This window comes from Panthera pardus, unplaced genomic scaffold (assembly GCF_024362965.1).
Source record: "Panthera pardus isolate Hobbes unplaced genomic scaffold, ASM2436296v1 HiC_scaffold_12, whole genome shotgun sequence".
In the NCBI taxonomy this organism is placed as follows: domain Eukaryota; kingdom Metazoa; phylum Chordata; class Mammalia; order Carnivora; family Felidae; genus Panthera; species Panthera pardus.
This window is the reverse complement of record NW_026526677.1, coordinates 114225924-114252134: the sequence shown is the minus strand read 5'-3', so window position 1 is coordinate 114252134 and position 26211 is coordinate 114225924. Positions and strand designations below refer to the sequence as shown.

The following is a 26211-nucleotide window of genomic DNA, read 5'->3' as shown; positions in this document are numbered from 1 at the left end:
CCCTGTCCCTCCAGCCGGCAGCCCGTCCCCTACCCCTGCGCGCGGCTCCGCCTCCACCCCACCTAGCCCGGTCCCCAGCCTCCCCCACGCGACTCCGCTCCATCCCGCCCCCTCCGAGTGGCCCCGCCCCCACCCCACTTAGCCCCGCCCTCTGCCCCCTTCGCTTGACCCCGCACCCGCCCCGCACCCGCCGTGAGCCTGGACTGTTGGCCCCCAGCAACCGTATAGTCCCGCCGCCAAACAGAGCCTGTACTCCTCCGCTCAGCTCCGCCGCTGTCCCACTTCGCCGCGCTCCCGCCCCGCTTCGCCCCGCCCCCGCCGCGAGACGGGCCTCGCCGCAGTGCCTGGTCCCGGGCCTCCTCCGCGTGGCCCCTTCCCCGCCCCACCTCGCCCCGCTCCCACCAACCGCAGAGCCCCGACCCAATCACAGACTTGACTACTCGCGTGGCTCCTCCCCAACCAACGCCTCACTTCGCCCCGCCCCCGCCACGAGCCTGGCTTCCGTCCCCGGAAGAACAGCGTCGCCGCGCCCCCGCAGCGCCGGGCTGACCCCCCGCCCCCGCCGCCTCCGCGTCTCCATAGAAACGGTACGCACTAAAGCCGAGCGAGGAGCGCGATGGCGGCCGGGGAGCCGAGGGATTCGGGCAGCTACTACTTCAGATTCCTGCCTCAGAGAACCTTCCAGTGTCTGAGCACCCAGGAGACCACCAGCCGGCTCCGCCAGTGGTGAGAGGGCGAGGGCGGGGCGGGCCGGCCGCGAGCGCGCCCTGCCGCCGGGCCCGCGCTGACCTTCCTCCCGCCCCCGCCGCAGGTCCATGCTGGGCAGAGTCGCGGCTCAGGCGTTCGGCTTCGACCAGACGTTCCAGGCCTATCGCAAGGACGACTTCGTCATGGTTGGTGCGCGGGAGGGGGAGGCGCCCGGGTGTCCGCCGACTGAGCTGCGGCCCCGCCCGGGCTGGGGTCTGCGTGCGCGGCGGCGTGGGGACGCGCGCCAGCCGGGACTTGTCCCTACGGTCCCCGGCGTTCCGGCCCACCCCCGGGTGTCCCGGCCCCCCCCCCCCCGGCATCCCCCAGTGCCCCGCCCCCCGTGTCCCTGCGGTCCCCCAGTGCCCCGGCCCCCCCCCCACCCCCCCCCCCCCCGGTGTCCCGGCCCCGTCCCCGTGCCCTGGCCTCCCCCGGTGCCCCGCCCCCCGTGTCCCTGCGGTCCCCCAGTGCCCCGGACCCACACCCCCCGGTGTCCCGGCCCCGTCCCCGTGCCCTGGCCCCCCCCCCGGTGCCCCGCCCCCCCGTGTCCCTGCGGTCTCCCAGGGCCCCGGCCGCCCACACCCCCCCCCCCGCCCCCCCGCCGCCGCAGGGTCCTCCGTGTACCCTGACTTGGCTTCAGAGGACTTCTGGGTACTTCTGTGGGCTCCCGGAGTCAGAGCGCTCCTGTGACTGCTCCCCGGCACGTGCTCACAGGGGGTTCCGGGGGGAGCACTCAGCCGGCCGGCTCTCCGCAGTGACCTGCTGGAAGGGGCAGCTTGGAAAGAGGGGGACACATAAGAGAACAAGTTCTGGTGCATTCCTTAAAATTCAGTCACGTTATTTGAAATCCGGTTTTTCCCTCGCTAGCTGGACGGCGTTGACGTCTGCGGTCTGTGACGCTGTGCGTCCTGCGGCCCCGCGGCCGCTGATGGAGGGCCGCTGCGCGGGTGAGGGTCCTCCTGGTACCTGCCTGCGGCCGGCCAGGCGGGGGACTGGGCCGGGGCTTCGCACAGAACTGCACGCGCCCGCCTGGCTTGATGCAGGGAACTTCCCGCCTTTTTTTTTTGTTTGGCTTTTTTTTTTTTTTTTTTTTTTTTTTTTTTTGGCTGAGGGGTCAGAGGAGGTTTACAAAAGGCCAGCCACTTGAGATGGGCACTGAAACGTGAGCAGGAGTTTGTCAGGTAGACAAAGTCGGGGGATAGTGTTAGATGGGTGGGACCATATTTTGCACCTTGTGTGCCTCCCAGAAGAGTTTGGGCTTTATCTAGCTAGTGAAGAGTCACTGAAAGTTTTTCAAGAAGATCGTAAACTTTAAACTACCGAGGTCACCCTGGCAGAAATGTGGAGCATAGATTGTTAGGACTGAGTCTGGAATCGGTGACACCAGACAAAACCGCTGTCATAGGACACCCTGAATTAGGGCAGCAGCACCAGGAGGCCTGGACGGACGTTTCAGAGAAAGGCAGTACTCCAGGACTAATAAGATACTGAGAATAAGGCAGAAGGGGAGTGTAGGATGAGCGAAGGTCTGAGTTGGTTGACTGGAGTGGTAGATGATGCCGTTAAAGCCCTGGAAAATGCAAAAGAAGAAGGAGAATGAGTTCATCTTTAGGCATGTTGAACTTGAAGTGCTTGCAAGTAGTGGGATCCTAGATTGTTGAATCTGAGATCTTGCTTTGTCAGGAGAGAGCTCTGGGCTCAGTATACAGTGTTGGCATCCTCACCATGGGACTGAGGATAGGGGGGAAAGAAGCAATTTATAGAGCTTTCTAAAGGCCTGCCAACATCTCTGCTCACACCTCATGACCTCATAACACAGAGACTAGGCGGTGCAGACTTTTAGCTGAGCACATTGCCATCCCAAATAAAATTGGATTCCTTAAGGAAGAAGAAGAGAATGGATACTGGAGCAGAAACCAGCAATCTGCTAGATTTCATGTGTGGCATAGAATAGACATACATTTAACATTCTATGTTATATAAAATAATATATCAATTTAGAAATACTTTTTTAACGCTCACAGTTTCTGAAACAAGGAAGTTTAATCTTTACATGCATTTTGATATTCGTATCTTTGTTATCCTGTAACTTGTTTGGGAATCATGTAATATTTTCCCAAAGCACATCAGCTTTCCTAAAGTTGAGATACAGAGAAGTCCTTCTAATGCCCCACTGGAAATTCTATAACATGCCCAAAATACCATGTGCGTATATTAGGACAGGGCTTTTTTGAAATTACTATTATTATTCTTTCGGTGCATAATTAACCCCAACAGCATAATGATTCTCGTGTTGCTTTACGTGAGGGGCCTTTATGAAGACTTATTTCCACTGGCTCTAGGTCACTTCACTGCAGGTCACTTAGCCTGCTTCCATTCATAATGGCATATAAAATGTAAGTTGATACTCCCTCCCCCCAGGGATAATTACTAAATCTGAATTAAATTTCTCCTTGTACTGATTTTTGCAGAAGACATCTAAAAGGCATTCAAAATCAGTATTAACTGAGGTTAATTCCAGCTTGTATTTCTTTTCAAAGTGTATATTATATAAATTAAGATAATTGTGGGGCACTTGGGCCACTCAGTTAAGCTCCTGACTCTTGATTTCAGATTGGGTCATGATCTCACTGTTCGTAGGTTCGAGCCCCACTTCGGGCTCCATGCACACGGTGCAGAACGTGCTTGGGATTCTCTCTGTCCTTCCTCTGCCCCTCCCATGCTCTCTCTTTCTCTCAAAATAGATGAAATAAACTTTAAAAGAAAGTAAAATATTAAATAAAGATAATTGCACAAACACTCTTTAGCTTGAATTTATAAAGTTATCAACTTGCCTTTTTTTTTTTCCTGAGTAGTAGTTTTGGGGAAAACTTATTTTTTTCTTTTTTGTGATTGGGCATAGATGATACCTGTGAGGTGTTTATCTTCCACCACTAGAATGTAAACTCCGTGGCACAGGAACTTGTGTGTGTCATACTGTAGGTATTCAGAAATACTTGCGGAACATATTAATCTTCACCCTGCACACCTGGTCCTCTTCACTGTTCCCTTTCTCATGAAATGACATTCATTCTGTCCAGTTTCTCATGCATCATCTATGGTTCCTCCCTCGCCCTTTGTCCTTTGTCCTCCTAAACAGTCATTGAGTCCATTCACTTCTCTACCTCCCCCTTGCTATCATCTTGACTGATGTGAACATCAGATCTTCCTGGATTACAACAGTACCTTCCCTTCGACCTGTTCTCTTAATAACCCTTCAGCTCATTTTCCACGCTGCTGCCAGAATGCATGGTAAAAAATAGGACTGATTTAAGCTCTTTCTTTGCTTACATCTGTTCAGTGTGTTCTTACTACCCTTAGATCACAAATACTCATGAGGGGCGCCTGGGTGGCTCAGTGCATTGAGCGTCCAACTTTGGTTCAGGTCATGATCTCACGGTTCATGAGTTCGAGCCCCACGTCAGTCTCTGTGCTGACATCTCGGAACCTGGAACCAGCTTCAGATTCTGTGTCTCCCTCTCTCTGCCCCTCCCCTGCTCATGCTCTCTCGCTCTCTCTCTCTCTCTCTCTCTCTCTCTCAAAAATAGACATTAAAAAAATAATAAAAATAAAATAAAATTGTCCTTCCCCGATCAAGTAAGAGTTTACTACAGTTGTTTTAGAAACTAATTCTTGATATTGTTTGTAATACAGTTTCTAACTTATTCCCCTCAAATTTGTATTTTAGGCTTTTTTCAAAGACCCAAATGTTATTCCTAATTTGAAGTTACTTTCAGATTCTTCTGGACAATGGATTACATTAGGTAAATAAAACATATTTTTATCTTTTCAGATGATGATTTTATTATTATAACAAAATTTTGCCTTTGGAATTTTCATTATTAAAATACACATTGTGAATAATGACTCACCTGTTTGATAACATCAAGGTCAAACATGATGAGCTCTGCCAGGCCTGCCCTGCGTCTTTCTCCTGGGGGCCCACTGCTCCTGTCCTGGCACGGCACAGGAGCACCAGTTCTCTTTTCATTCATTGGGAAAGTATTTATTGTGTGTCTCCCATGGACTCTGCTCGATGCAGGGAACAGTGAGGTGAACACAAGAAAATGATGCTCAAGAAACTGGTTGATATGTAAAAAAAAAAAAAAAAATAGTGCAAGGGGTGCCTGGGGAGGCTGAGTCGGGTGAGCGTTCGACTTCAGCTCAGGTCATGATCTCACAGGATGTGGGTTCGAGCCCCACATCTGGCTTTGCGCTGACAGCACGGAGTCTGCTTCAGATTCTGTCTCCCTCTCTCTCTACCCCTCTGCCGCTCACACACGTGTTCTCTCTCTGTCTCTCTCAAAAATAAAAACATTAAAAAAAAAATAGTGCAATAATGTGCTACCATAGCAGTAGGAACAAAAGGAGGAGAGTGTCAGGTAGAGTTCTGCTGATGTGAGGGTGTTTGAGCAAAAGCATTCAGGGCGGGGCAGCGGATTTCTGACCAAGGAAGTGGCCATTCATGGAATGTTCGTAAAATAACATATAAAGTCATGGAAGAGAGTCTTAAAATCTCAAAAAGAAAATTTTATCTATGTAATAATTTCATAGTACCTTGAAACATAGGTAGGAATCTTTAAGCAAAATTACCCAAACAACAGCACTCAAATCTCTTAAATAACTCTCAGGTTAAGGAGTAAACCAGAGAGTTAATAGAAGAGTGGTTTGAAAACAAAAACATGACCACTATATTTTAAATGTTAGTTTGAAGTGTCTTAACAATAGAACCAGTCATTCTTCCACTTAGGAGGAAAATCCGGTTAGTAATGTGGGTTTGTGCTTAAGAAAAATGTAAGTGGATTTTAAATTAGATGGGGTTGTTTTGGTAAATTCCTACATTGCATGTTCATGGAATTCTAGTACTCTTACACAAAAATGACTGCCGAAAGTATTACTCAAGAACGAGATTTGTGACGTTAGAATTAGTAGGTCACGTTTTATTGCTTTTGGCTAAAAACCACTGTAAAATTTATAGAGCAAAAAGCTGGTACAGGGTGATCTTCAGAATACTTTCAGAGTTAGACTGACTCTCCGAGCAAATGTACTTACAGGTTCAAAATCTTCAGAAGGAAATAATCACAGGCACGTAGCAAAGAGTTTATGAAACTTTTACAGTAACTTCAGTCAATTCTTTTACAAAAATAAGGTTCGTTGAAAAAAGTTCAATCTTCCCCCGTACTGAGAAACAGTACTGACTTTTTTCTGATTTTTAAAAAACACATTGCAAAAAGAGAGGTTCTAAAATTCCACATGTGCCTGGCAGAATCAATTAGAAGTACTCTGAAAAATTGGTAGCACTCTCCTTCAGAAGTAGAAGTTTCTAGAGGATTGCTGTACTCTTCCGTTAGCTTGTTTTGTATCTCCTACCAGCTTTTCTGTTTCTGATGTATCAGCCGTCTTCTCTCCAATTTTCCTCTGAGGGCCAGCTGTTAAAATAAACAGCTTTTGAAAATGAGAGAAAAGACATTCTTGTAGCAAGTGAACCAGTGGTGAAGAGTGTGGTGAAGGATCCCCCTCACTGCTGCCCTCGCCTGGGCCTGGACTGCCAGGGCTTTCTGCCGCGGACCCTGTCTCCCAGATGCTGCAGCCCTCCTCATACAGACACACTGTGCCCTTTTTGGGGTGACATATAATGGATGCTTCCTATGTGCTTAGTTAAGGGCATTATATTCATTACATCCTTTAAATGGCTTTTTTTTTTTTCAATTCATTTTTGAGAGAGCACAAGAAAGACGGCAAAGAGAGAGGAACAGAGGATCCGAAGGGGCTCTGCGCTGACAGCAGCAAGCCTGATGTGGGGCTTGAACTCACAAGCCACGAAATCATGACCTGAGCCAAAGCGGTATGCTTGACTGAGCCACCCACATGCCCCCATTACCTCCTTTAATTCTCAGACCAACTCAGAGAGGTATTATTATATGTCCCTATGTCCCAAATGAAGAGTCAGATTCATGAGCTAAATAATTTGCAGTTTTGCACAGCTGGCCGGACTCCAGAATTCAAGGTCTTGACCACTACACTATCCTGTCTCTGCCATTTCAGCATTAATGAAGCTGTCAGAAAACACCAATTTGGACACCAAATAAATAGACACCTGTGTATTATGCTAATATCGAGGGGAAAAAATACATTCTTAACTTTGTATGTGATCATAGCAGTGCATCACATGTCTTATAAATGGTGGAGACATGATTTTACCATATTTCTGCCTAACAGATAGCATGTGCTATGGACTCAATTGTGGCCCCCCGCCCCCCGCCAAGTTCTTATGTTGATGCTTTAACCCCCAATGTTATTGTATTTGAAGATGAGGCCTGGGGCGCCTGGGTGACTCAGTCGCTTGAGCGTCCAACTTCGGCTCAAGTCATGATCTCACGGTTCGTGGGTTTGAGCCCCATGTCGGGCTCTGTGCTCACAGCTCGGAGCCTGCAGCCTGCTCCAGATTCTGTGTCTCCCTCTCTCTCTACCCCTCCCCTGCTTGCACTCTGTGTCTCTCCCTCTCAAAACTAAATACATATTAAAAAAAAAATTTTTTTTTAAAGATGAGGCCTTTGGGAGCTAATTAGGTTTAGACTACATCTCAAGCAGCCCTTCTGATGGGATGAATGCCCTTACATCAAGAGAAAGAGATCCCAGAGCTCTCTGCCATGTGCTGACAGCCAAGAAGGCAGCCGTCTGCAAGTCAGGAAGAGAGCCTTTACCGGGAGCCAAATCAGCTGGTGCCTTGGTTTTTGGGCTTCCCAGCCTGCAGAGCTGTGAGACATAAATGTCTGTTGTTTAAACCACCCAGTCTGGTATTCTGTGATAGCCGCCTAAGCAGACTGACAGATTTTGGTCCCGAGAAGTGGAATGTTTCTGTAACATACCTAAAAAGGTTAGAAGTGGCTGTGAAACTGCATCACGGGTGTTGGTGGAAGAGTTTTGAGGTGCATGCTAGCCCAGATACACGGATGTTAAGCTTGATTCTAGTGAGGTCTCACACAGAAATGAGGACCTTGTTATCAGAAAGTGGAGGAAAGACAATCCATAAAATGCCTGAGAACTTGGCTGAACTATGTTCTGGTGTTTTGGGGAAGGTAGAATTTGCAAGTGATGAAATTATATATTTAGCTGGGACGTGTCTAAACAAACTATTGTAGGAGCAGCTTGGTTCTTCCCGAACGTTTGTAATAAAGTAGGAAAGGAAAAAGACAGATTGAAGAAGGATTCGTTAAGGAACCAGAGCTTGAAGATTTGGCAAATTCTCAGCCTTTTCATATTGTAAAAAATGAGATTCTTTTGAAGAGAACAAATATGGCTGGGCAACCATTTGATAAAGAGAGCATGTGTGTAATTCATGGACTTAATCAGCCATTTCAACAGAAGCCAGAGTTACAGTGGGGATTGTGTTGGCAAAGACACTGCTGGTTTGAACTAAAGGGGACAGAAACGAGACAAAATGAAGGCTGTCAGACCTCTTAGATCCCACAGGACCAGACGATAGAGCCATTTGGCTGACACATGGCCGTTCCGCAGGAGAAGAGAAGGACTAAAAGGCAGTTCAGAGATAATCGGGGCCACCCTCGGTTTCAGGAACACACTGTGCCTTTTGGGGGAGAACCTCAGAGGCTGGGCCACCGCCCCAGCGGGTCTGGAAGACAGAACATTGAACCAAAGATGATTATTCTTGAGGCTTAAAGTCTAATGAAATTTGCCTTGCCAAGTTTAGGCTTGCTTGGGACCATCACCCCTTGTTTTCTGTTTCTCCCTTTTGGAATGAAGATGTCTCTCCTCTGCCTGTCTCACCATTGTATTTGGAAGCATGTCACTTGTCTGGATTCACAGGGTCATAGATGGAGAGGAATTTTGCCCCAGGATGAGGTGTACCTCCCTCTTACCCATATCTGATTTAGGTGATATGTAGGTGAGATTTTGGACTTTAGATTTTAGCATTGATGCAGGAATGAGCTAAGACTTTTGGGGCTGTTAGGATAGAATAAACACGTTTTGCATGTGAGAAGGACATGAATTGGGGGTGTGGGTACCAGGGGCAGAATGCTTTGGACTGAATTGTGTCCTTTCAGAATTGATTTGACAGAAGTCCTAACCCCACCCATGACCTCATCTAACCCTAATTACTTCTCAAAGGCCCCATCTCGAAATACCATTACATTGTGGTATTTCAATATATTAATTTTGGAGGGACACAGTTCAGTCCCTCGCAAATGCTATTTCTATGCCTCGGAGTACGTGGTTTGAATTTAATTACCTTATCTTACCAACCCAACCCTCCTGCCACTCCCTAAATCAGAGCTAGAGTCATTTATTAGGATGGCATGTTGCCGGGGGGCCTGGGTGGCTCAGTCAGTAGAGCATCTGACTTTGGTTCAGGTCATGATCTCATGGTTTGTGGGTTCGAGCCCCGCATCGGGCTCTGTGCTGACAGCTCGGAGCCTGGAACCTGCTTCAGATTCTGTGTCCCCCTCTTTCCCTGCCCCACCCCTGCTTGTGCTCGGTCTCTGTCTTTCAAAAATGAAGAAACATTAAGAAAAAAATTTTTTTAAAGAATGGCACATTGCCCAGTGTCAGTCCCTCATCCTGTGGCCACCAACCCGTCTTTGAAGACCCTCTGGCTCCATACTGCTCTAGTTCTTTGTTCTTGTAGTGTTCACAACTCTTCTGTCACTTTCTGTGGTCTTCTTGTCCCTTTAATCCCCCACAGGATTTTTTCCCCTGAAACAAAAGGAGCTTTTCCTAGAAGTGTAGTTTTTGAAATTACTGAAGCATACACAGTTCCTGTCTCCAGACGCCCATTGCGCGTCCACACAAGGCCAGCTCGAGCCCAGAACAAGTAGCAGGTGCTCTCAGGACTCCAGGTGGGCAACCAGAAGGAAAAGCGCAGATCATCACCAGCCTCACTCTTCTCAAGCTCGAGCTGCTTCCGGCGTAAATACCGAACAAGCGTATCAGGGAGAGGTCACACCAAGGGCCCCCACACCTCGGTGTGCTGTTCTAGGGAGAACTTTGAACAAAGAAGACCACCACCTCTTTATATCTGAGTGTGTGTGTGGATATGAGTGCATGAGAGAGAAATGGAAAGAAACTGAGGCAATAATAAATATTCATTTTAGTCTTTGTGTCTTTCTGTAATTGAGAAGAACCTTTAGTAACGGAAAATCCATTCCTAAAGGACACATTTAGGAAGTAAGTTTGGGGTGGGGAAGGTATGCGGGGGAAAAACTCGAGCTACAAGACGAAAATAGACAAAACATCATGGTCACAAATTTCTCTAATTCCAAACTTGTCATAACTTGATTAGGGCCTGGTTTGAAACTTACCTTGACTTGGAAAAGCTGGTTTTGGGTCATAAACACTGTAAATGAGATCACAAGGGAGAAATTGCTTATTGGAGAGAAGAAATTTCAAGACATCCTCAGGACTTTACAAACAGCCATTACTTAACATTAATTAAAGTTTTTGTAATACAAATTATAAAGCATTGAGCACAATATAAATCCAAAGTCACACAAAGCAGTTCCAATGCTTTTATAGGCGATTCTGATACGTGGATTAAAACTGATGTAAGAATCCCCTACTACACGAAAAATGATTTCATTTTCAGACATTTTCTAATTTACATACTCTAGGGCTGAAATGGTGAAATTTTGTTACAGACTTTTAGTGATTAATAAAAATGAACAAACGGCAAACTAAGAATTTAATAAGATCCCTAATGTGTCCTTTAAATATACCAAAATATATGCCCTATTTGACTACTTAGAATCCCTGCATTGTAATATTTGTTTTGGAAATAATTGAGAATAATAAGTTAATGTTTATATTCTATAAAATTTTTTTCAGGATCTGAAGTGAAAAAAATTGAAGCCACAAATGTTCCTTGTACACAGCTTTCAATGTCATTTTTTCATCGGTTATATGATGAAGATATTGTACGCGATGATGGACACATCATTAAGTGTTTAGATTCTTTTTGCGATCCCTTTCCTATATCTGATGAATTACGAAAAGTAAGTATAGATTTTTAAAATTTCATAATAGAATTTTATTTCAGGAAATGCTTAATGTCAAAAACTTTTACCTATGTAAAATACCTAAAACACCTTTTATCAATTATTAATGATCAGTAATATCAGTTACATTGGTAGATTTTTTTCTTGGATGGGACTTTTACTATCAACTGAATTATCTGTGTATTTCAGTAGTTCTCAACCAGATGCTACTAACAGTCATGCATAGAGGCCAGAGATGTTGCTAAACATCATGCTGTGGGCAGGACAGCCCCCCACAACAGAGTTCTCTGCCCCAAAATTTCAATAGTGCTAAGGCCGAGAAGCCCTGACCTGCTTAACTCATGGCTATTTTTCTTCGATATGGGGCTCTTAACATATCAAATGACTATTTAAAAATATCCCTGTTGTAAAAGAATCGTTCTGTCTCACAGCTGAGATCAAAAAAGCCATTTTAGGGGTGCCTGGGTGGCTCAGTCAGTTAAGCGTCCAACTCTTGGTTTCGACTCAGGTCATGATCTTGTGGTTTGTGGGTTCGAGCCCCACGTCGAGCTCCACACTGACAGTCTGGAACCTACTTGGGGTTCTCTCTCTCCCACCTGCCCCCATCCCTCCCCTACTCACGCTCTCTCTCTCTCTCTCTCTCTCTCTCTCTCAAAATAAATAAACTTCTTAAAAAACCATTCGATTACCTAATTTTTTTTTTAGCAAGAGGTGTATTGAATCAGAAGACATAGATTATTTAGCTAATTCCTGAGTTATTATTTATAAGTAACTAAGCAAATCATTCAATATCTTGAGCCCCAAGATCTTATCTGTACAACATAGAGATTAAAATTCCCATTCTATCTTGTTGAAACTGTTGAGATATGAGTTGAGAGAGCATTTAAATACACTTTTAAAAAGTGTGACATGTTAAAACGAAATGCATTATTATCATCATTATTTTATTTATAGAGAGAGCACAAGCAACTGGGAGAGAGGCAGAGGGAGAGAGAGAGCATCTCAAGCAGGCTCCATGTTCAGCACAGAATCCAACACAGGGCCCCATCTCATGACCTAATCCAAAATCAAGATCATGACCTGGGCCGAAATCAAGAATCGGACACTCAATTGACTGAGCCACCCAGGCGCCCCTTATTATCATTAAATTATGGAGATAAACTATTTACCAAATGGACAAAAATTAGGGCTTTCAGGGGCGCCTGGGTGGCTCAGTCGGTTAAGCTGCTGACTTCAGCTCAGGTCTTGATCTCGTGGTCCGGGAGTTCGAGCCCCGCGCCAGTGTCTGTGCTGACAGCTCAGATTCTGTGTCTCCCTCTCTCTCTGCCCCTCCCCTGCTTGCACTCTGTCTTTCTCTCTCTCAAAAATAAATAAACATTAAAAAAAAAATTAGGGCCTTCAGGGGCTCCTGGCTGGCCCAGTCGATGGAGCGGGCAACTCTTGATCTCAGGATTATGAGTTCAAGCCCCACATTGGGTGTAGAGATTATTAAAAAAAAAATAAAGCTTTGGTATCAAATAGACATAGATTCAAATACAGGCTCAGCCACTTAATAACTAGGGTACTTAGCCTCATTTGTTCATCTATAAAATAAGAATGATGCAAGAATCATGTGAGGGGCCCCGTGTTGCTCAGTCGGTTAAGGTCATGATCTCACAGTTCATGGATTCGAGCTCTGTGCTGACAGCTCGGAGCCTGCTTGAGATTCTCTGTCTCCATCTGTCTGCCCCTCTCCCACTCGACTGTATCTCTCTCTCTCAAAAAAAAAAAAAAAATATGTGAGATAATGCACTTAAAGTGTTTAGCCCAATGCCTAGTATTTAGTAAGCTTTCAGTAATAGTAATGACTAGCCACTAATTACTATTATTCTACATTTAGGAGATGTCGCTATGTGTAAGTTGAATAAGGAGATGTATAAGTTGAATTTATTGTAAATCCAGATGGGAATGACCTAGGGAAGCCCCTGACACACCATTCTGGACATAGACATCTTGTCTGTAGGAGACCGGGAGGCATCCAGCCAGTCTCTGCGTTCTTCTACACCAACAAAACACCTGAAAGAACCCTTAGTTGAAGAAGACAATCAAATTACTCATTGAAGATGTCCAAACACACAACTGAGGAGACTATATATAGTTGCTCTGTAGTTAGGTGGTATGTATAACACAAGATAAGCACTGTACCTTGGGGATCTGATAATTTCTACTCTTCCTTACCAAGGACTGGAAATTAACCGCTACAAAGTATCTCGTCTAGTCTGGGTCTTCTTCCTTTTGGGGCACTATGTCATCTCTTCTTATCTGTCCCCGATCTCTGCTGGCACATGTACCTCTCTATCACAAGGCCCTGTCCCCTAATTTCAGAGAGCTCACCCTCACTTCTACTGAGAGCATTGGCAACGGACTTTTCGAGAGACGGATGCGCCTTCTCTGCTCTGCTGCTTGTCGTCTGGTTTTCTTTTTTTAATTTTTTTTTAGAATTTATTCATTTTTGAGAGAGAGAGAGAGGGAGCATGAGTGGCAGAGGGGCAGAGAGAGTGGGAGACGCAGAATCTGAAGCAGGTTCCAGGCTCTGAGCTGTGTGCTGACAGCTCAGAGCCCAACGCGGGGCTCAAACTCACGGACCGTGAGATCATGACCGTCGGACGGAAGGAAGTCGGACACTCGACCGCCTGAGCCCCCCGGGCTCCCCTCTGCTGCTGGTCTTCTTTACTTCCGTGCGTAGCCCTTGAATTCAGGAAGTACCCACACTGTTTTTCTTCCAGTTGCCTCTGCGTTTCGCTCTCGTGTTCTTTGCCGCCCTGTGGCGACAAGCAAGGTGTTAACTTGGTTGCTTTCTGGCTGAAAAAATAAATCAATAAATAACCTCCAGCCTTAGCCTGAACTGAAAAGGGCCCTCCGCCATGCAGCAGCACCGAGCCCGTCACACCGCCTCACCGAGGCCTGCCGATAACCACCTTCCGCAGGCGGCTCACAAGTCTGGCTCCTTAACCACATTGCACACCTCCTCCCTGAGGGCCCCATGTGGAAGCACACGGGGAGATCAGCCGCAGGTGGGTCCCGCTTCCACATTTATTCCCCAAATATTTTCATTTCTGTCATTTTTACACTGCGCAGCCTAATCAGTTCAGTAACCAGAGTGCTCATGCGAGGAATGCGTTCATTCGTCATTCCTGAGAGCTTTAGTCGCTCTTGTGTTAGGCCAGATCTTTAGGTAGCTACAAACTCAGGCTTCAATATCACATCATTTCCTTAGAGAGAGAGAGAGAGAGAGAGAGAGAGAAGGAGAGAAGCAGGCAAGGAGGGGAGATGGGCCAAGCCGTATGTGTGGCACACCCAGGGAGTAATAAACTGTAAACCACTTCCCCTCACCTTTTACTGCGTGTGACTTTGGCTTTCATAAACTCGTTGTAAGTAACCTGCACACTGGCAACACCACAGAGTTTATTTTAAGTGCCTCTTTTATGCTGACCTTGTGATGAATATTCATTTGAGATTGGGGTAAATCAAATGTGAAGCTTGATCCGGTTTCCTAATTTAAGTGCACTTCTTGCTCCTAGACGGTGATTTTGTATAACTCCTATTTCCCTCCTTTACCTGTTTGGTAGTGTTAGTGTTATGTACAATTTTTACAGCATTCCAACTCCTTGTTGTATGTATTTTCTTTCCCACTTTGTTTCTTGGTTACAGGTTTTTGCCTTTTAACTTTTTGTACTGTGTCGGTATTTTACTGTTAGCTACTTCACATTCTTTTTACAAGCAGGTGGAGTATAAACAACTCAATAAAAGAAACGTGTGTTATGGTTTACATTCGTCACCTTGTTCGTATCTACCGCAGTCGAGTTGATCAGTTGTGTGGAGTGGCCAATGGTATAAGAAACCCTCCCGCGTCCGACCCTGTTGTGCTGTTTTCTGAAAGAGGTGGTGAAGTCTCCAGAGAGCAAGAGTCAGTATAGACGGGTGGTGTGTAGGATGATATTATTAGGGGACAGCAGGAAAAGAGGTGGTTATGATGGTCCACTTACCTGGAATGTTCAAAATGGAGTAATGGGGGTGGGCCGGGGCAGGGGTGGTAAGGAAAGTGGTCATCCAGAAGTGCAGGGGTAGGGCTTAGAAAATGAGGGCCAGCTTCCGGACTGAAGCAAAGGCTGCAGACCTTCTGGGATGGAGAAGTTTCTCCATTTATCTATGGTTCCTTGTTTCCAAATAAGATTTAAGGTGACTCAGCACTAAAATTGCAGTAGTGCTAAAACCATTACTAAAGATATAAATTAGAACAAAGGTATAAAGGGGAAGAGGAGAAGATTTAGATTTATTCCTTTAACTGAGCATCAGTGCCTAATGGTAACGTGGAGGGAAAATGAGTGCAGGTCTCACCGATGACTCTTTCTGGTTGTTCAGGATTGGTTGTTAACACAGGCCTAGGATTATTTGTAAGTTCATAAATGGAAACTTTTGAAAACAAAAATTAGAGCCTTAAATCATGTTAGATTAAGATGAATTTTATCATTTTCCATAGGTTTTACTAGTGGAAGACTCAGAAAAATATGAAATATTTAGCCAAGCTGATAGAGAAGAGTTCCTGTTTTGTCTTTTCAAACATCTTTGCCTTGGTGGAGCCCTTTGTCAGTATGAAGATGTGCTTAATCCATATCTGGAAACAACAAAGCTTATCTATAAAGATCTAGTGAGGTAATGTTGCTAGATTACAGTAGGTAGATCTCTGGTTACCAGCGTGCATTGTTTAACGGTGCTGGGCTCGCCTGGCGTCTGCTGGGTCCTGTTGACGCCAGCCACCAAAGTGTGTGAGAACAGCACCGCTTCGAACCCCTTTTCCGGCCTCTCCCTTCTCCTCCAGGTTGGGACGTGGTTACATCTCCCTGACTCTCTTTAGCACCCAGTTCCCGGTTCTCATCTGACTGTGCTTCCTTCCCCATCCAGCGGATTACTCGCTCCACGCCTGCTTAGCGGCTGACTTATCCCCGATCTTCTGCCACGTTCTCCCCAGGTTCCCGTCGTGCTTACCCCAGGTCTCCTGTCACACTTACCCCAGGTCTCCTGTCACACTTATCCCAGGCGTCCTCTCACATTTACCTCAGATCTCCTGTCACACTTACCCCAGGCCTCCTGTCACATTTACCTCAGATCTCCTGTCACACTTGCCTTAAGTCCCCTGTCACCTCACCCCAGGTCTGCTGTCACACTTTCCCCAAGCCGCCTATCACATCAGTTTCCTATCACACTTAACCCAGGCCTCCTGTCACACTTATCCCAGGCGTCCTCTCACATTTACCTCAGATCTCCTGTCACACTTACCCCAGGTTCCTGTCACAGATACCTCGGTCTCCTGTCCACTTACCCACGTCTCATGTCACATTTAGCACAGGTCTCATTTCACATTTACCACCAGTCTCATGTCACCTTTACCCCAGGTCTCCTGTCACAATTACCCCAGGTCTCCTTTCACATTTACCCCAGATTTCCTGTCATATTTACCCCAGGTGTCCTCTCAAATTTATTTCAGGTCTCCTGTCACCACATCCCAGGTGTACTACCCTTTTACCTCAGGGCTCCTTCACACTTACCCAAGGTTCCTCTCATACTTACCGCAGGTCTCCTGTCACATTCACCCCAGGTGTGATGTCACTTTTACCTCAGGTCTCCTGTCATATTACCCCATGTCTCCTGTCACACTTATCGCAGATCTCCTGTCACATTCACCATAGGCTTGATGTCACTTTTACCTCAGGTCTCCTATCACACCTACCCAGGGCTCCTGTCCCGTTTACCACAGGTCTCTTGTCGTATTTACCCCAGGTCTCCTGTCACATTCACCCCAGGTCTGATGTCGCTTTTACCTCAGGTCTCCTATCACACTTACCCCAGGTTCCTGTCACACTTACCCTAGGTCTCCTTTCACACTTATCCCAGGTCTTGGGTCACACTTACCCCAGGTCTTCTGTCACACTTAAGGCCTCCTGTCACACTTACCCAGGTCTCCTGCCACACTTAACCCAGGCCTCCTGTCACATTTATGCCAGGTGTCCTCTCACATTTACCTCAGATCTCCTGTCACACTTACCCCAGGTTCCTGTCACAGATACCTAGGTCTCCTGTCCACTCACCCAGGTCTCATGTCACATTTAGCACAGATGTCATTTCACATTTACCACAAGTCTCCTGTCACCTTTACCCCAGGTCTCCTTTCACATTTACCCCAGATTTCCTGTCATATTTACCCCAAGTGTCCTCTCAAATTTACCTCAGGTCTCCTGTCACACTTACCCCAGGTTCCTCTCACACTTACTACAGGTCTCCTGTCATATTTACCCCAGGTCTCCTGTCACATTCTCCCCAGGTCTGATGTCACTTTTACCTCAGGTCTCCTTTCACATTCATCCCAGGTCTGATGTCGGTTTACCTCAGGTCTCCTATCACACTTACTTACCCCAGGCTCCTGTCACACTTACCCTAGGTCTCCTTTCACACTTATCCCCGGTCTTGGGTCACACTTACCCCAGGCCTCCTGTCACACTTATCCCAGGCGTCCTCTCACATTTACCCCAGATCTCCTGTCACACTTACCCCAGGTTCCTGTCACAGATACCTCGGTCTCCTGTCCACTCACCCAAGTCTCATGTCACATTTAGCACAGGTCTCATTTCACATTTACCACCAGTCTCCTGTCACCTTTACCCCAGGTCTCCTGTCACACTCACCCCAGGTCTCTTGTCACACTCACCTCAGGTCTCCTGTCATGTTGGCCCCAGGTCTCTTTTCACACTTGTCCTAGATTTCCTGTCACACCCAACCCAGGTCTCCTGTGACATTTACCCCAGGTCTCTTTTCACATTTCAGGAGAACCCAAGATTCCTCAGGTTGTGTAAATTTGCTCGACTAATAGTAGAACAATTACCTTTTTTGTAAAGAGGTGGAAAGATTTTTATCTAGGCATAAACTTTACATTTTTAACTTAATTCTAAATTCCAGGTTTGCTTAGGTGATCCACTGCTTCTGTGTTTTTCTCGTTGAAGATCTAATTGGTATAAAAACTTTATAATCATTTATTTATACTTTGATTGGGTTGGGCTTTTCAGCGATGAAGATATTGGATCATGTCTGTAGGCAAAAGGGATAGGAACAAGTGAAAGCAGAGTTTACTTACAAAATGTTGCTTTGATCGGAAAAAACCAGAATTAGCTTGTTGTAAAAGTCTCGATCGTTACTTGCACTCAGCATCTCAAATCTCACTTCTGCTCTGTGTGTCAGCTGTGTGACAGCTACGTGATGTAGTTATTTCACTTCATTCTTTTTCTTATATAGTTTTTTTTAAGTTGATTTATTTTGAGAAAGAGAGAGCGAGAGAGTGGGGGAGGAGGAGAGAGAGAGGAGAGAGAGACTCCCAAGCAGGCTCCTCGCCGTCAGCTCAGAGCCGGATGCAAGGCTGGAACCCGTGAACCGCGAGATCATAACCTGAGCCAAAACCCAGAGTCAGACGCTTCACTGCTTGAGCCACCCCGGGGCCCCTCTGATACGGTTTTAAAAACAAAAATTATTTCTTTAATTTGCCTCTGATTTTTGTGGAAAAGTTACTCTGCCAATACATAAAGATTGTCCAAAAAAATGTTAGAAACACAATTTGAGAAAAACATATACATACTCACATCCAAAACATTCTGTCCTTATATTCAGCTCGTGAAAACCCGTAGGCCTGCTTCCAGCACTCCCTGCAGATACTCTGTGGTACACCTAGTCTCACACACACACACACGCACACGCGCGCGCGCGCGCGCACGCTGCTGCCACGACATTGTGTTGTACTTCACTGGCCACGTGAACGTGTGGAATTCGTCACCATCGTGTGCTATGCAAGAGGAGATTCTGCCGGAGGTGTTTGAAACAGAAGTACCTTTAGAACCTAAACACTGAAGAGACTGTTTTCCCTGACCTCCCCTGTCCTGGATTCTCACCTGTGACTCTCTTCCACACTGCTTGGGTGCTAAGTGAAACTATGGCTCCAGGGTTCACGGCCGCTGGTAAAATGAGTAGTCAAGACTCACGGCACCCAACAGAAAGAAGAGAATCACACCCTCAGAATCCCTTAGGCAGGCAACCGACAAGTGTTAATATTGTGCACAGAACTCCGCCAGGCTCCGAAGAGACTACCAGAGGAGCATCAGACAGCCCTTGACCTTAAGGAAATGATAAGAAACTAACATATTAAGTAACAGTTTGGAAGGTTTTATAAGGAAAAATTGTTATGAAATCAAATGTTCGATTTTTTGTAGGCAAACGTTTGCAGCTCCTGATACTGTAATAAATACCCCAGAAGTTGAAAAGAGGACATTATTAGGGTGGCTGTGTTAGGGAAGTCTTGATGGAATGGGGTCCCCAAGAGCCAGCAGAGAGGGCAGCCCGTCCCCTGTCCAGGGGAGACACGCACGTCACTAGTCTGCCGTTCCAGGGGACGCTGAGAAGGAACCAGCCCAGTTACAGCATTACTCTTATTTGAGAACCATTAACTATTTCTCATGATGATCCAAGTTGAAGCATGCTGATGAATTCCTCTGCTAAGTGCGGAGGAGATGTGAAATTGTCTTCCCAAAACAACTTTAGAGGAAAATTATGATTAGAGTAAATGTTCGCTTAAGATGGCTTAAGTGCCAGTGCAAAGCGACCGAATGGGCTAAATGATCACAGAGTCCCTTCAGAGCCGTGCCGGTTTGCTTATCACTCGCACCGCCTCTGGCTTTTCTAGCTGGTCGTGCTGATTTGGGTCAGAGGCGGTGGCATCTGGTCAAGGTGAGGGTGCAGGGTGGATCGGTGTAGCTTCTCGGGAGGAATGCACGTGTGGGGGAAGCACCCGTGGACCTCCAGCAGTTGTCGGTAACTTGTCATCCTGAGCCACATATCCAGACAAGTCACTTGTACAAGCCAAGTTAACCGGCAAGGATATTGTTTCTTCCTGTCCCGTGACTTGAATTTTGGGCGTTTACACATTTTTTAGGAGAACGTCTGCTATCTTTCTAATTGTACACGCAGTAGCTGCTTTACATTATCTGACCTGCCCTTGCAGAGAAACGTCATCACTAATCTGCTCCAGAAAAGACGTGCGTCCCTTATGTGTGTCCGTGTTGGAGGCACGTCACAGAGCTTGATTTTAGTGGTCTCTGGCTCAAACCAAAGGGTGAAAACATTCTGAAGATATGTTTTCCCTCATCCATTATTACAAGTCCCATAAAATACCCTTTTGAAACGTTCTGGAAAGTGCCTTCTTTTCAAGGATTATGGTTCTTTTAAATAATATAGGTAATACTTCAGAGCCGGTTCATTAGAGAGTAAATATGACCAGTTTCATTACATTTGAAAGATGTCTATGCAGAAATAATTCTGTAGTTACTGATGGAAGCATCTGTCTTTTCTGCTGTCAATATTAAACACAGGCTCCGATCAAAGTTTTTGGAGAGGTTTTCCAAACTGCGTATCTGCCTGAGATGTGAAATTTTATTATTTAAACTGTGAGGCTTAGATTATGGCCCTCAAATGCTAATTAAGCAGTGGGATTCTTATTTCTTTTTTTTTTAAGTTTATTCATTTATTTTGAGAGAGAAAGAGAGCGGGAGAGGGGCAGAGAGAGAGAGAGAGAGAGAGAGAGAATCCCAAGCAGGCTCCCCACTGTCATCACAGAGCCCGACGCTGGGCTCAAACTCCAGAGCTATGAGATCATGACCTGAGCTCAAATCAAGAGTTGGTCACTTAACCGACTGAGCCACCCAGGAACCAACTTCTAATAATGTTCAAATGGTAGTTTCTTCGGTAAGTAGTACACTACAGTACATGTATGTGTGAAGTGATTGTTAAATGAAGTGTCGAACACTAAATTTTCTTCTCCGTTTATACAAGGGTTGGTCTAGGTTGTTTTTGTTTTTGTTTTTGTTTTTTACTGGGCTAATTTACATGCAGTAAAGTGAACAAATTAGAGTGGACCTACAGCTTAGTGAATTTTTGTATATTTATACCCGTATCACCATCTCCAGATCAACACTTCAAATCGGATATAACCATAGGTATGTTCTGTAGTTTGGTTTGGGTGGTTATGTAGGTGTGTGCAGTATAAATGTTTTATATGGAGTGACTATAGTTACCCCTTGGATAAGCACAGAACTTCAAATATAGTCTTCAGTTTTTAAGCAGTATATGTTAAGTGTTTAGAGAAATAAAATGACCTTAATCCATGTCGTAGAAGGATATGGAAATTAATTGCATGATTTCTGCAGATAAAAGCTGCCTAAAAAAAAAACAAAAACTGCCTAAGAACTTTTAACCCTGACATGGCTCAGGTCTGCCCATTCCAGTAGGTGCGCACACACACACACACACACACACACACACTGGACACGGTCCCCCTTCGTTCTCCTCCTGGCCCACCTCACTCTTCATACGTAGTGAAGGAGAAAGATGCTTGCACCTAGTGAAGTGAGGAAGGGGTCAGCTTCCTTTCAATGTGACGTCCCCCTGTCACCCAGGAGGACTGCCTGTGGGGCACATCTGCTGGATTGGAGGCAGGGGGTGAGCGGTTGAGACCTAGGGACCTGGATGGACGCTGTGTCACCTGGAGTCTATTCCCAGAAATACCACTTTTAGCCGGAATGCCTTTAATGTCTCGTTTAACTTCTCTGGCCCTACTGTCTCTAAACCTGGTAAAGTCGTGCCCGACAGCCTCGTGGAGCTGTGTGGTCTTTATATGAGGGAAGTCATATGAAGGTATATGGCAGATGGTAAAGCATTAGGAAGGGAACATGTGTGCATCTCTCTCTGTAGCTTGTTCCTTCCCTCTCTGTGCTCCCGCTCTGTGCTGCCGCAGGGAATCTTGTGGGGGAGAGTAACTGAAAGAGAGGTACTGAAAGAAAATAATTTTAATACGATATAATTTAATAATACATAATTTAACAAACAGTTTTCATATACCTTATCCCCCTCGATTCTCACATAATTCTAAAAAGAACCATAGTATGCCCAGTTGACGTGTGAGGAAACTGATGTTCAGAAAGGTTAATCTTTCCCAAAAGGAACTAACAAATCCGTGCCAGAGCCGGCGTGTGTGTTTACATTGTGGGATTCTGCAGTTGCGCTTTTACCTACCCCTTACAGCTGCCTACACTTCAGTCGGACTTTTATCAATTCTTAGTTTTCTGATAATTGTCTCTGGCTTGGGAAACATTCATCCTGAGTCTCGGTCAGACCTCACATATTCTAACTGTAAAATTCCACGTTCTGCAGTTCTCCATCCTGGGGTAAAACTGCGGGTCCGTCCTTTTCAAACCGTTTGAGTCGGATATTGTGTATTTCTATATTATGTATGCGTAAGAACACCTGCATACTAAAGGGATCGGTATTCTAAATGTATTATGCCAAACACTAAAAAAAAGGCGGGGGGTGGGGGGCGCCTGGGTGGCTCAGTCAGGTGAGCATCTGACTTCAGCTCGGGTCTTGATCTCACGGTCTGTGGGTTCGAGCCCCACGTCGGGCTCTTTGCTGACAGCTCAGAGCCTGGAGCCTGCTTCGGATTCTGTGTCTCCCTCTCTGTCTCTCTGCCCCTCTCCTGCTCATGCTCTGTCTCTCTCTTTCTCTCAAAACTGAATAAACATTAAAAAAAAATGCAGGGGTACCTAGGTGGCTCAGTTAAGCGCCTGACTTCAGCTCTGGTCATGATCTCACAGTTCGTGGGTTTGAGCCTCGCATCGGGCTCTGTGCTGAACACTTGCTGGGAGCCTAGAGCCTGCTTCGGGTTCTGTGTCTCCCCCTCTCTCTGCCTCTCCCCCGCTCATGCTCTCTCAAAAATGAATAAATGTTAATAAACAAAAATAAATGTATTATGTAAATGCTTGTTATATTTAAAATGTATCCCTCCCCCCCCCCCCCACATTTTAGTGTTCGAAAGAATCCTCAAACCAAGAAAATACAAATTACCTCTTCCATCTTTAAAGTTACGGCATATGTAAGTGTTGAAGGGGAATTTGCAACCAATCAATTTAATTACTGGGTATTAACAGGGTTGTTACAATGGGAGTTAGCAACTAGTGCGATGTTATGTCTAGGAGAAAAGATGATGGATGATATTTAGTGTTTTTGTCAAAATTAGAAGTTGGTAAGTTACGCTTTTATTTGTTTTTTTTTTTTTTTTTAATTTTTTTTCAACGTTTTTTATTTATTTTTGGGACAGAGAGAGACAGAGCATGAACGGGGGAGGGGCAGAGAGAGAGGGAGACACAGAATCGGAAACAGGCTCCAGGCTCTGAGCCATCAGCCCAGAGCCTGACGCGGGGCTCGAACTCACAGACCGCGAGATCGTGACCTGGCTGAAGTCGGACGCTTAACCGACTGCGCCACCCAGGCGCCCCAGTTACGCTTTTATTTGGAGAGCCATACAAACGTCCCCCCGGCCTCTTTTCTGTTGTCCCTGTCTAATAATAGTCCGTCCTTATTTAAGAGCGAAATGTGTGACTCAGATGTAGTAGAACACATTCTCTAGTTTGTCGAACCATAGCTTCTAGGGCAGATAAGTAAGGATGTTGTAAATGTCTGTATATCACAGAATCTGATGCTTGAATTCTAGTGTCCTATAAAAGATTGTTAGCACATTTGAAGCAGTTTCTAAGTATCTTTATTCAATCACTTAACAAATACTATTAAGTGCCGGTTGTGTGTCCCCCGCTGTGTTGGGCATTTTGTGGTGATAAACAAAAGAAACAAAGTTGCTTCCCTCATAGTATGTAAAGATCACATTCTAAAGGAAAGCAAAGATAGAAGAAAATTGCAAAACAAAGTTTTGCACTATTAGCACTTTAAAAGCACTTTTTCAAAAGAGAAGATTTCCTTTTAGACTATAAGTTCCTTAAGGTCGAGAATTATATGCATTTGTATTGTACATATGTACTGTTAGCCCAGTAGGCTGCTGTCAGTAAATATTTTAAAGTATCAGTTAATTACCAATTTAATTGTCAGAGATTTGATGTAAGTTTCATGACATTTTAGCAGAAAATATATAGTAGTTAAATATGTTTATTATTACTTACATGTAGTTGTAGACTAAATAACCTAGGTTTATCTTTTTCAGGATTCCGCTGGCATGTGCTACCCTTCAACAAAGTCTCATGAACAGACATTTTCTTACTTTCTTGTGGATCCGATCAGGCGTCATGTTCATGTTCTATACCACTGTTACGGTGTGGGGGAAATGTCTTAACAGTATTCTTTCAGATTATCGATTTTACTGTTTTTACCAATTTTTTATTTTGACGTCATTTTATAGGTAAACGTCTCCTTTGCCAGTTAATTTAAGTAAAATGTAGAGAAGCCGCATAGAACAGAAGGACACAGTACAAGATGCCTGTCCTTAGATTTGCCTGGAGTGGCAGCATAGGGACCGACCTCCATCCCTACCACGGTCTACACCAATATAGTTGTGGACAATTTACAGAAAGTTACAAGGAACCAAAAATCCAGTCCGTATCTGTCGCATTAGGATTCAAGTAAGGCCTCGATTTTCCACATATTTTACTTTAGAAGCTAATTAATTTTAGCTTGAAACTGTGGCAGAAAACTGACCATCTCTCCACTGATCATTAGTATCAACTGTTAGCTTTTCAAATTTGAGTTTCATTTAATTGCATTTCTTCATTGCATAAAGATTTACACGTCCAGGGTGGAAAATGCATAACAATTCCTTTGCTTCGTTTGTCCCAGTTAAAATCCTCAATAAAAAAGTCATGTTCTGAAAGTAATCATGTTCTGAAGTCTTTTAGCACATAATAAATTACCTCTGCGGCTGCCCCACAGCTGGCCGAGGATCCACCTCTGAACAGAGTTGCCCCCATGGTCTCACTGAGGTGGCAAGAGAGGAAAGAACAGGTCTCGTAGGCTACATTCTCCTGTTTCCTCATTACTTTCCAAGAATGAATATATAACTTAGGTTTCTCTCATGGGAAAAATGACCAACCTGTACCCAGAGGAACAGAGAGCCTGCGGGAAATGTTGGGACTTTGAGGAGAGGCAAGTTTGGAGTCTGTTTGTGTGTCGTAAGGACAAGAGTGATGACCTTGGATTTGTGCCTGTGGATTTACCTGAAAAGCAGCCACCAATTAGCTAGACAGTTCGGGGGGAGACGGGTTGTGTCACCTGTGATGCCCAGCCCAGTGCTTGGCATATTCCGCGTCTACTGGGCGAATATTTTCCAGACACGTTCATGACATCCACAGATATTTCTTAAACCGTGTAAGAAAAGTCAGATTAAGAACTGAAGTGTCGCACCCGTCCTGCCCTACCACACGGACCCTACAACCTGGGGACTCTCCCTCAATCACCAGGTCAGCCGGTCGACGATTCTGCCTGTGCATCAGCTCCGTGCAAGGTGCACCATCCCCGAGCCCAGTAGTGAAGGTTGTCTGTCAGAGCGTGTCCCCAGACGGGGATTGCGGCCTGAATCCAGAGATGGAAGACGGCGGCGTGAGCTGGGCCTGGGAGGGCCCCAGTCTGGGGTTCCACAGCACTGGGACGGGGGGTGGGGGAGTCTCAGCAACAGAGAAGAGCCTTCCCCCCAACTCGCACCCCGTGTCGGGGGGCGTGATGTGGTGGGTGTTGGAGCCTGGCGCTGGGACCAAAGTCCAGGACTCACAGATGGGCTGGTCTTCTCTCTGCTGTAGAGGTGGGGGTGCAAAATACCTTTGAAGAAAGATTGCTTCATTGTTTGGGGATAATCACTGTAATGATCTATCTGTGATTATGCAAATTATCTCCACGGGGGTATAATAGCATCCCGCTAAAGAATGTGGGCCGAGCAGTCAGATTGCCTGGATTCTGAATTCTGCCCGGACTTGCTGTGTGACTTTGGGTTCAGTAAAACTTCTCTGTGCCTGAGTTGTCTCATCTGTAAAGTGGGGAAAATAATAGGACTCCTTCATAGGTTATTGTGAAGATTGTTAGAATAGTGCCAAGCACATAGTTTAAGTGTGAATTTTGGCTCTTTTCATTCTCTATTGAGGAATATGAAAAAATCAGGAGCTAAACTGTCCGCATAACAATGTGAAAACCTGTCTTTCTTAAGTTCAGAATTGCTTTTCTTTTTTAAATTTTTATTTACTTTTGAGAGAGAGACAGAGAGACAGAGCACAAGCCGGGGAAGGGACAGAGAGAGAGGGAGACACAGAATCCAAAGCAGGCTCCAGGCTCCGAGCTGTCAGCACAGAGCCCGACGTGGGGCTTGAACTCACGAGCGGTGAGATCATGACCTGAGCCGAAGTCTGACGCTCAGCCGACTGAGCCGCCCAGGCGCCCCTGTAATTGCTTTTTTATAGGTTATATTATTATTAACTCGACTAGATACGATATGAAGGGCGGGAACACTAGTTTTCCCCAC

General features: G+C 45.6%; 1 protein-coding gene across 2 annotated transcripts; it reads left to right on the top strand.

Annotated features, from left to right (window-relative positions):
* Positions 1–300: 300 nt before the first annotated feature.
* On the top strand, positions 301–24580 carry CFAP300 (cilia and flagella associated protein 300). Of its 2 annotated transcripts, XM_053900585.1 has the most exons (8): positions 301–726; positions 812–893; positions 4472–4547; positions 10627–10793; positions 13763–13849; positions 15316–15488; positions 22728–22794; positions 23914–24580. In XM_053900585.1, exons 1-8 carry the CDS (start codon positions 617–619, stop codon positions 24040–24042), a joined length of 891 nt encoding a protein of 296 aa, XP_053756560.1. In that variant the 5' UTR covers positions 301–616; the 3' UTR covers positions 24043–24580. The 2 variants fall into 2 exon arrangements, with proteins under 2 accessions (XP_053756560.1, XP_019289231.1); XM_019433686.2 differs by lacking the exon at positions 13763–13849 and having other exon boundaries at positions 324–726.
* Positions 24581–26211: the final 1631 nt, after the last annotated feature.